Here is an 11,077-nt window from a genome sequence, read left to right on the forward strand (position 1 = left end):
AAGAGTCAGATGAGGCCGTCTAATGTTGGATTCACGCCACACATGGCCTGTTTTCCACGAGCAGAGCATGTTAAACGTTGTACTCCATCATGTTCGTCTATTTGTTTAAAGCCATAACCGTGATTGTAACTGTGCAGCCCGAGGTGAAAGTTCCTCTGGTGCATCGGGCCAAATCGACTTTTCAAGAGAACGATGCCCTCGAATCCCCTCTGAACGGGCTTCGTCATCGGTGGTAAAAATCCTGATTATTATCCGCCACAGTCACAACAGCTCCAGGTGGGAGAACGCCAGCTCACTTGATGCTACGCTAAGACGCTCCTCAGCTTTCCCACACCCAAGCAGGGACTTTCTCGGGTGGTGAAACTCTCTCCTCAGGACTTTCATTTAGTTCCTGCTGTGAAAACGCAGGTAGAGTTCCTCAAAACGTTCCTGCTCTCCAGAGGAAGTTAGGACAGTGTTCAAATCAAACCGCCTCCCGAACAGAAACGCAGTGCGGCTGTTGGATTTCCAAAGTTTTCTAACTACGAGTTTGGTTCAACATCCAAAACAGTGTCGGTGCCACAGAGATTTTAGAAACTAAAGAAAACGCTGTCAGGAATCCAGCTGTGCTTCATTATCTGTTGGAAACGCTTCAGGACGGTTTTATTACAAACAGATGTTTAGTTTTATTCATCGTTTCTGTGACGAAGGAAACTTCTTGTTATTTTTCTACATTACTGTTCGGTACTGATTGTTTGGACACCGGTGTGAGGAAGACTGCTCAGGAGATGCAGGAGGAAACTACAGCCAAAAAGAGTCCATGTTTGTCTGAAACGGAGCAAACGTTGCTTTTAGTACCTTAACGTGAGACGACTCGAGGGACTTTCCAGGGAAAATGTTTTTTGAGGTCTGTGGCCGTTGTTTCATCTCTTTTTGTTTTTGTGATCTCATGTTTGTGTGGCAGAATGTTCTGGAACAAAGTGGACCTTTGACAGAGGCTTATTTTGTCACTTGGACTGTTTCTGAGGCTCGTAGGGTTTCATTCCAAACAAACTGTGTTGATTTAAGGGTGAAGAACTTTCTGAAGGTTGTGAGAAAAGGATTTGTTTTATTCTTCAGGGATCTTGTTGCTCCATCAGGTCAAATTTCCTCCTTAAGAGCAAAATTCTAAACCTGTTTACAACATTCATGGTTCCCAGAGGATGGTTATATATAGTTTTAGACTATTTCCTCGACTCTCTGCGATCACGATCCAAATCTTTCTCCTGCAAATGCAAACCGACCACAAATAACAATAAATAAATCACAGAAAATGATTTCACACAACTAAAAAAACAGAAACACGACCATGAGATGCAACGTGACAGAAAAGAGACACGAGACGTCCACAGAGATGCAAAACAACTACACAAAGACAACAAAGAAACAACATCACAGACACAGTAAACACTAACATCGACAGATAAAGATTCAAAAAGACACAAAACGACCACAAAGAGACACAAAACCACCATGTAGAGACACTAAACACTTACAAAGAGGTCCAAAACAACTACAAAAAGACCATAAAGAGACCAAAAATCACTACAAATACACACAAGATGATCACCAAGAGACACAAAACCACCATGCAGACTCACTAAACACTTCCAAAGCGGTGCAAAACAACTATAAAAAGGCACAAAATGACCATGTAGACACACTAAACACTGACAAAGAGATGCAAAATAACTACAAAAAGAGACAAAATGACCATAATTAGACAAAAATTGAGTACAAGTACACACAAGATTACCACAAACAGACAGAAAACTAAGTCACAGACACATTAAAAAACTACAGAGATGCTAAAAAAGGTACATAAAGACACAAAACGACCGCAAAACGACCATGTAGACACACTGAACACTGACAAAGAGATGCAAAATAACTGCAAAAAGAGACAAAGTGACCATAAAGAGACAAAAATTAACTGCAGATACACAAACGATGATCACAAAAAGACACAAAACTAAGTCACAGACACACTAAACACTGACAGAGATCCAAAACAACTAGATAAAGACACAAAACCACCATGTAGACTCACTAAACACTGATAAAGTGATGCAAAATAACTGCAAAATGGCACAAAATTACCATAAAAAGACCAAATTAACTCCAAATATACACAAGATGACCACAAACAGACAGAAAACCACCAGTTCAACAGTAACCAACTACATTAAGACGTAAAACAACTACAGAGAAACACTAAACTCCATCATAGACAAAAACAAAGGTACAAAAATGTGAAATAAGAGCAAAAAGGCCCCATAAATCCTGTGACTGTGACGTCCACCAGTGTAAACTCATGTCCCAGACAGCTCTTAGATAATAAAGTGATTCCATGTTTCACGCAGCCTTTGGAGTGAAACCCTCCGTCTGTCCTGTTCCTCCATCAAGCTGCAGTTTTACTTTCACCCTGAGCTCTTTGCACTAAAGCAGAAGGACCGGCCTTAACGCGGGACCGTTCTGTTGGGCTGCATCGGTACCAAGAGATTACGCGCTCGTTTTGTCTTTATTTATGTATTTATTGAGGCGTGGCGTTCGTCGGCTCGTGTTCGTGTCCGTCTGTGTCGTTCATTCGTTGTTCGTTTGGCGGTGAAGATGCTGGAATCATTATTTCTAGTAGCAGCGTAGAGCTTCGTGTCCTGACTGTTCCTAGACCATCCATTAGTATTATTATTATTATTATTATTATTATTTTAAAGAGGAACGCCACCTTGAGACTGAACTGTAAGAGATTCTGTTTTACATTTTATTTTTCTTCTTGACATGTTTGATGAAGTTGCACTGAAGTGAAAAAACAAAAAAATCACATTTTGTTAAAAAATAAAAATCTGTAATCGATGAGATCCTCACGAGATCCTTTTATCTTTGTGTTTACGGATCGTTTTAGGCTTCGATGAGGCTGTTTGACGATTAAACGAATCCCTTCATTTTGCGTTTCTCAGCTGATCTTTGTCACGTTTTGTTTTTTAGAAAAAGGGCTGCTTTTTAAGACAAATCAAGACTTTTGTCTTCTCAAAATAAATGCCGTCTGTATCCCTCAAACGCCTGCTTTTGTCTTGTTTGATGCTATTGAAGTTCTATTATATGTTTGATTATGAAAGATGCTGAATTACTGCCGTTAACTCCCCAAACAAATGCACATGAAGCTGGTATTTATTACCTCGTTATGAATTCTGCTGCAAAATCTTTAATGAACCCACAGCAGCTGTTCAATCGACCTCGCGGCTGCAGCTTGTGATTAATTTGTTGATGTTAAATCCACTTTGTAGCTAAATCTTATTACATTAAAGTTAATCTGCTTTTAAAAACAAAACAGGAACAGAAAATACAAATTACACGTTGTACAGGTTTAACTGTTCATCAGGAGAGCTGCTGCTAAACACTGGACACACTCCAGACCTTCATCATCGATGTTCTGACCTTTATTTTGTTAATAAAAGTTAATTCCAGGTTTAAATGTCTTGATTTGAGCACCAGAAGCAGTTTTTGGTCATTTTTCTGACGCCACAAACAAGAATCCAGCTCAAATTTTCTGCAAAAACAAGTGGTTTAGTTTTGTTTTTTTCATTTCTTCTGCTGAATTCGTGTGTTTAAAACTTGCACAAATCATTTCCACATGCAGGAAATTTTTGTGTTTGTTTGAAACAAGAGAAGCAGCTTCCTCCACGTTGCAGTCAGACCGTTTTATTTTCCATTACATGAACACAAACGTTACAAAATGAACACGAAAGGTTGACACTTTTGTTGAATTTTGGTTGAAAAAAAACCCAGAAAAATAAGCCTGTAGAAGTAAAAAAGACTGAATAATTTCACTCCATGAAGTCGTTTTGAGGTGATTGTGACGCCCCCTAGTGTCACGTGGGAGAGAAACACGTATTTATGTGAACGTCAGGGTTCACAAAACTGCTTTTTCTTCAATCTGAAGAATTAACCAGCATGTTATTGAAACTACGTCTACGTGTAATATCCAAACTGCAGGAGTTGAAATTTTCAGAGAAAACAAGTCATACAATGTTATTTATGATGTAATTCAATCATTGTGGCGCTACAGAGATTCCTTCAGCCTACAAATCACATTCTCCCCGACATAATTAAACAAACTGGCAACAAAAATCATCATTTGTACATTTTTCACAGTGCAAAAAATCCTGCTAGTTAATACCCGTATTCAATCACAATATCTTTTAAAATATTGGCAGTATGATTTATTTCTCGCCCTGGTTTGAAGCTCAGAGTCTGTGTGACATTTAGCTAATAAATATTAAACTGTCAACACATACAGTACGTTATCTTCTTATTTCAGCTACTCCTCCTCGTAGCTCCACGGATGTCACCTTTCTTGGCTCGGCTGCCCCAAGCAGCAGTTTCTGGGTGTTTATTTGTGCATTTTTGCTCACCGTGGGCTCAATTTTCACTGCAGTATAAAATCCTGCTGCTCTACGATGACAGCACCACCACGACTCGAAGGAAAGAAAGAAAACTTTTGTAAGAACCCACAGGTGTCCCCAATACTGGAGGAAAAAAAAAAAGAAAACTCCAAATACTATAGATATTTAACATCTACCGACATCTGCGGACTACAAACCGCTACGCTATTTTTTTTTACCAGCCGTGTTACAGGAACTGTTCAGAAAAAAGCATTTACAGTGTTTGTGTATGTTAGCGGTACGTATTTAATGAAAAGTTAAAATAATCTCTCTGTGTAAGTATCTCATGTTACAACGTGGACACCTGCAGCTTATAGACAAGTGCGGCCTGTAGATGTACACATTTGTTTTTCTTTTTGAAGTGAGTGGGTGTGGCTTATATTCAGGTGCGCTCATAGTCTGGAATTTACGGTACATTTTTACAACTTCTACCAACGAGCTGTTTTTCACTCTACTTCTGCACATTAACTCAAGACGTTTCATCATGCAGAAAGTATCTTCCAACAACTTGTGGGCTGACTGAGGAAGTTCTCATCTGTGGGAACGTAAACATATTTTTCTCCCACAGACTCTTGTGGTTCACCCACGGTTGTCATCCGTCTCAGCTCGGCTGCCGGCCTCACCACTGACCCCTGCTGGTGCCGCCGTGTAACCGTCTGTTTTGAGTTCCACAGGATTTCTAAACCGAAGCACCGAAGTCCTGCTGACGTCCCTCCCGTCGGCCCATCTGGCCCGCCGGAAGTCCGACACCTGGTTCCGTTTCTTTGATCCACAGGAAGCCCACCTGAGTGCCGAAGTTGAGTCCGTCCCTGACGTGGGAGAAGAAGCCGTCGGGGCGACACGAGGTGCAGGGAGTCACGCAGGGACGGTCGGCCGCCCGGTCGTCATGGATGTTCTCGGGTAGAACGCCGCCGTTCTGGAGGAGAACTCTGGGAACGGTGAACAGAAGAAGAGCTCAAGATGTTTTTAGCTGCTCCATGCTTTATTTATAACATGGTACCAGAAGAAACACATGCAAAACACAGAAATGACTTCAAATCAATCTTACTTATAAAAACCTCCATTCCTTCGTCTACCCCACGGTCTAAGCGTGTTAAGTCAGGTGCTGCTCCTCAGTACAAGTCTTTTCTTGTTTTTGTTCTGCACGTGTGCCGTTTTGTTTTGTTCAAGCAGCAAATCAAAGCACAAAATACCAATTTTACAGTCACTGAAGACTTAAAAAACAACAAGCTGATGTTCACATTTCAGATGAGATTATGTTGTTTTGGGTTTTTAATCGTTAACCCTCTGAACCCCAAGAAGTTTTCAGGTGCTGCCTTCACATTTTCAGTCATTGTGGCTCATTTTTCACTGTAATCTAAAGTCTTCTATGGAAACAGCTTTAAAAGTGTATTTTACGCAGTTTGACGTATCTGTACCACCACAAATCGTGAAAAGAAAAAAAAAGAAGAGAGAAAGAAGTAAAGCCTCATAATGTTAAAATATGTCCTGAATTTGTCTTTTTGTGCACTCGTGTGGGTTGTTTTTTAATTTATCTTATATAAAATGGCCCCATGTACCTGTTGGCGAGGCGGATGTCGACGTGTGGTCGTTCAGATTCTGGGTCGGGGACACAGTCCGGATGGATGCCGGTGAAGTCCAGCGCCTGATGCCTTTCTAGGGTGAAGCAACAGGCTCCCACCGACGGACCGACCGCCACCACGACGTCGCTCACCCGGCAACCGAATCCTGTCACCATGGCATCCACAGTCGCCATGGCAACCCCCATCAGGGTCCCTTTCCAACCTGCGAGTTAACCAATTTTTTTTTTTCGTAAACTTTCATATGTCGCATTTGCGCTCAGATATTATAGCAAAATCCTCTAGGGGGCGCCACAAACTAAAAAATAAAAAATAAAGCATGAAATAAATTTACTCTAAAAGAAATGATCCAGTTTTCAGAATAAAAGTAGTAAAAGTAAAGGAATTAGTTTTCTTTCAGATATTTTAGGAGCATCCTCTAGGGGGCGCCGCAAGCTTAACAAAAGTGAAATAAAGGCAGTAATAGCATCATTTACGGGAGAAGAAATTATATAGTTTTCAAAATGAAACTAAAAGTGAATATTGCCAAGATTTAATTTAAAATCTATCAAATTTTTCTTCCAGATATTTTAGGAACATCCTCTAGGGGGCGACACAAGCTAAAAAAAAAAAAAAAAAACTAAAGTAAATAATTCCAGGAATTAATTTAAAATCTGACACCAGAGTTTGTTCTTTATCTTTAGTTTTTAAACACAGGAAGACATTTTTAATCCTATTCACACTTATTGATCTCCAGAAACGCCCCTGAGTGCAATACCTACCTGCGTGCGCGACTCCGATGACCTTCAGAACCGGGTCAGCGAACAGGATCGGCATGCAGTCGGCCCCCGGAGCCGCCAAGACGAGTCCGGTCTGGTTGGTCACCATCGCGTCGTAGCTCTCCGGCTCAGGTTTCCCCAAAACCCAGACGTCGCTGGCATGGTTCACCTGCAGGAACCAAAGAAAAATGTTCTGCTTTAACGGGGAAGTGTTTTGTTTTTATAGCAACAGACTGTAACGGAGCTTTTGACCCATCTCGTATGTAATCACATATATTTAAAATGGTGTGCAGTCCATCCTGCACAGGTTAGCTCAGGTGACAACAGCTCAGCACCTTGACCAGTCGTAGCGGTCGAGGGTGGAAGCCGGCGTGGAGGCCCAGTCGGCGCCGGTTCTCCATCACCACGGCGACGGGGTCCCTCCGCCTGCTGCTGCTGAACAGATTCAAAGAGGACAGGGTCGGGATGTAGGAGACGCCGCCGGTCCGAGTGCTGAAGCCGTGACCGAAGCAGCCTGAGACGAAAAGGGCGGGAAAAGATGTGAACACAGATAATCTCACACCAGACTCAGTTCAAAAATCTGCACATTTTATGGAACCCCATTAATTATTATTTCATACAAGTTGTTCTGCCTGAGCAGAAATGCAGTCAGCAGATGAGAAAAGCCTCATGAAGTGAGTAAATAGCTGAGTGGAGTTTGGAATGGGTTCTTCTCCTGGAGAGCATCAGGTAGGAGTTTCAGTTAGATGTTTGAATGTAGTTTGGTTCTTGACGAATAAAGTAAGTGATCAGTTCAAAGCGCTGATCAAAATTAACTGATTTTACGATAACATTAAACAGAAAAGTGGCAAATCTTCACACATTTTAATATCTACCAGAAGCAACTAACTCCCACCAAACTCCATTCAAATATCTATCGAATTAACAATGATGTGAGACACACCAACTCTGTCCATTCAAATATTTATTAATTTATTAATATTGCAAGTTAAAGTCCCTAAAATAATCTACCAATTTCATAACGGGCCACTGACTCACACCAAACTCCATTTAAATAGCTACCTATTGAATAATAATTTACTATTCAAACACTATTTTAATGATCATGTGAGATGACATCATGCTTAAGTCTGTTTAATATCTGAATGAAGATTGTTTTAATAATGGGACACAAACTTACATCCAACTCTATTTAAATATATACCAGTTTAATGATAATGTGGCACAAACTTATATCAATTCATTTTTAATATATATAATTTTAATAATAGTGTGGGACAAAGTCACACCAAACTCCATTCAAATATCGACCAATTTAATGACTACGCGAGGAAAACTATTTATTCCTGCATGTTTATATCTAAAAATCATGTCTTCTACTTGAACCGACCTGGGATCAGTGTGGACCGGAGCACCGAGACCTCTCCCTCCACCGGAGGCAGCTGCTGCAGAAACGCCGACACCTCTTCTTGGACTCTCTCAGCAGGTGAGACGGAGTGGGCGGAGCCTGTGCAGCCAGGACAGGTGAGACTCTCCGCCGGCCTCACCCGGTAATCAAAGGTGTACACGGCCGTAAACAGCAGCGCCTGGTACCGGAGCAGCACCTCCCGGCCCTGCGCGGTCGTCAGAACCCGAACCGAGCTCAGGTCCAGCCGGTCCAGAGTCTGCTTGAACCGGTACAAGCACTCCGCGGTGGAGCCCGAGTCCAGAACCTGCACGTTTCCGTTCCGATACGTGTCCAAAGAGCCGGGTTTGTCCCGGTAGAGCTTCCCGCACAGCAGGAACACATGCGGCTCCGGTTCCTCCAGCAGAGACGCGCCGGTGCGTTCTGGACAGCAGCCGTGGATCAGGTCCACCAGCACGGCCCGAGTCATCCTGGACGGGCGCTACGGTTCCTGCTCAGAGGTGTGAGGCGTCCCGCTGCTCGGCTGGTCTGTGTCCGGCAGCTGGAACATGTTCGGCTGCAGAAAGAAGTTGAGCGGAGCCCGTTTCCTGCAGCGCCGCGCGGCTCCGCCCAGACTGGAAATCCCTGCGCGTGAGTGGAAATTCTGCAGCGAGCGGGTTCCTCCACTTCTGCTGACTGCTGCTGAAGACTCACCGAGGTCAGAGTGCGAAAGGGAGCTTTTCTAATGTGTGCACAAGCCAGGGCACATGCCAGGGAAACATGCCAGAGGAACATGCCAGGAACATGTTGCAACTCTGGCAAAACCAAAGCTGCTCATGCAACACGTGGCTGAGAAAGTTAGCTTTAATATGGGCTTGAATGGAGACTGGTGTTAATGCTCCCTACATCTACACTGAACTGGTAGATTCTTGAATGGAGTTTGACGTGTGTTTAAAATGGTTTCAATCTAGTTTATGTCTTTAGCTTACATTACTAAACTTGTAGATTTTTGAATGGAGTTTGGTATTAATTTAAAATTGGTAGATTTTTGAATGGAGTTTGGTTGGTCATCCTTCTGTATTTACTTCCTGGTAGAAATTGTTTGAAACTTGAATTTAGTTTAACTCATTCAAGTCAAGGTTTAATGCACTAATACCAGTATTAGTAGATGCTTAATTAGAGTTTATGTCTGTAGCTTGGTATGTATGTAAATTGTTCAAATGAAGTTTTTGTCTTAAGCTTATATTCTCAAATTGGTAGAATCTTGAATGGAGTTTGCCATGTGTTTAAAATGCTTTAAATCTAGTTTATGTCTTTAGCTTATATTATTAAATTGGTAGAATCTTTAATAGAGTTTATGTCTTTAGCTGACATTAAAAAAAAGGTGGATTCTTGAATGGAATTTAAAATTGGCATATTTTTGAATGGAGTTTGGTAGGTCATCCTTCTGTATTTACTTCCTGGTAGAAATTGTTTGAAACTTGAATTCAGTTTAACTCATTCAAGTCAAAGTTTAATGCACTATCACTAGTATTAGTAGATGCTTAAATAGACTCGATGTCTTTAGCTAACACCATTAAATCAGCAGATTCTCAAGTAGACTATTGTTTAATTGCTAAATTTTTGAATGGAGTTTGGTAAGAGCTTGTCTCATGTTATTAAATTATTGGCTATTCAAATTGAGTTTGGTATGAGTTTGTCTCATGTTATTAAAGTATTGGATATTCGAATGTAGTTTGGTATGAGTTTGTCTTACACTATTGTTTAATTGTTGAATATCTGACTAGAGTTTGGTATGAGTTTATCTTGTATTATTTTTAAATTGGTATATATTTAAATAGAGATGGTGTGGGTTTATCTCACATAATTATTAAATTGGTAAATATTTGACTGGAGTTTGGTGTCAGTTTGTCTCACATTGTCTTTATATTGTTTGATGTTTTAATGGATTTTTGTTTGGGTTTGTGTCATGGTATTTTAAATTGGAGGATACCTGAAAGGAGTTTGGTATGAGTTTGTCTTACACTATGATTTAATTGTTAAATATCTGACTGGATGTTGGTATGGATTTATCTTGTATTATCATTAAATTGGACGATATTTGAATGGACTTTGGTGTGAGTTAACGTCATGCTCATTGAATTATCTCATGTACCAGAACTGATTTTGCTTTGGGTTTTTCTCCTGTTGTGCTAAACCACTATGTGTTTGACTTGAGGTTTGCGTTGGGTTTTTCTTGAGTTATTAAACACGCAGATGCTTGAATGTTGTTTGTCTGTTTGCCGTGTGAAGCTGATTGGCTCACCTGATTACCAGGAGGATGTGGGAACTTCTCAGGTTTGTTTGTTCACCACAGAGTCAGTTGTGTAATTAAACTTGCGCGCAATAAAAAGGAGGCTACAGGGAAACGCTGTGGAACCAGCTGCTGATGGTGTTTTTCTAAAGGTCAGAGCAGACGAAGGACTTTTGCTGCAGTCCAGACGTGCGGCTGCAACATCAGCATCCAAACTTCTAGAAAGATTTTTTTGCAGAAGCAGGCGAGTTGTTGGTCACATCAGCTGAGCAGAAGTGATGCGGTGATGGAGGCCGAGGCCCGACCCTGTGAACTTCTGCTTTGGGTTAATTCCACTTGAGGCCGTCGTTAAATGCTCGACCGCATGACGTTTATCTCTGCGTGTGCTTGAACTGGTTCTGCAGCGACTCTTCTGTTGATTAATGAATCCGTCTGAGTACTTTTTTCTTTTCTAGTTACTTAAATTATTTTATTTTCCTGGTTTCCTCAGTGACTGAATATCTTTTGAAAACATCGTCTTAAACTGAAGGAACATTTTTCACAGTTCTGACATTATTTGGACCAAAACACTTCTGAAGTATTTACAGGTTCACTTGTGTACT

General features: G+C 41.2%; 1 protein-coding gene across 1 annotated transcript; it reads right to left on the reverse strand.

The window, feature by feature from the left end:
- Positions 1-4,825: 4,825 nt before the first annotated feature.
- On the reverse strand, positions 4,826-8,743 carry lacc1 (laccase (multicopper oxidoreductase) domain containing 1). The gene is made up of 5 exons (XM_008295402.1): positions 8,189-8,743; positions 7,134-7,312; positions 6,802-6,967; positions 6,020-6,245; positions 4,826-5,389 (listed from the first exon to the last, which is right to left on the reverse strand). Exons 1-5 carry the CDS (start codon positions 8,670-8,672, stop codon positions 5,140-5,142), a joined length of 1,305 nt encoding a protein of 434 aa, XP_008293624.1. The 5' UTR covers positions 8,673-8,743; the 3' UTR covers positions 4,826-5,139.
- Positions 8,744-11,077: the final 2,334 nt, after the last annotated feature.

Source organism: Stegastes partitus, unplaced genomic scaffold (assembly GCF_000690725.1).
Source record: "Stegastes partitus isolate 25-593 unplaced genomic scaffold, Stegastes_partitus-1.0.2 Scaffold1044, whole genome shotgun sequence".
In the NCBI taxonomy this organism is placed as follows: Eukaryota; Metazoa; Chordata; class Actinopteri; family Pomacentridae; genus Stegastes; species Stegastes partitus.

Bases quoted from the DNA above. Each gene is read 5' to 3' on its own strand.
- lacc1 (XM_008295402.1), bottom strand. From the start codon at position 8,672: ATGACTCGGGCCGTGCTGGTGGACCTGATCCACGGCTGCTGTCCAGAA. The intron at 7,313-8,188 runs GTCGGTTCAAGT...TTTTCGTCTCAG, and splicing joins CCGGTCCACACTGATCCCAG to GCTGCTTCGGTCACGGCTTC. The intron at 5,390-6,019 runs GTACATGGGGCC...CACCGTTCCCAG, and splicing joins GACATCCGCCTCGCCAACAG to AGTTCTCCTCCAGAACGGCG.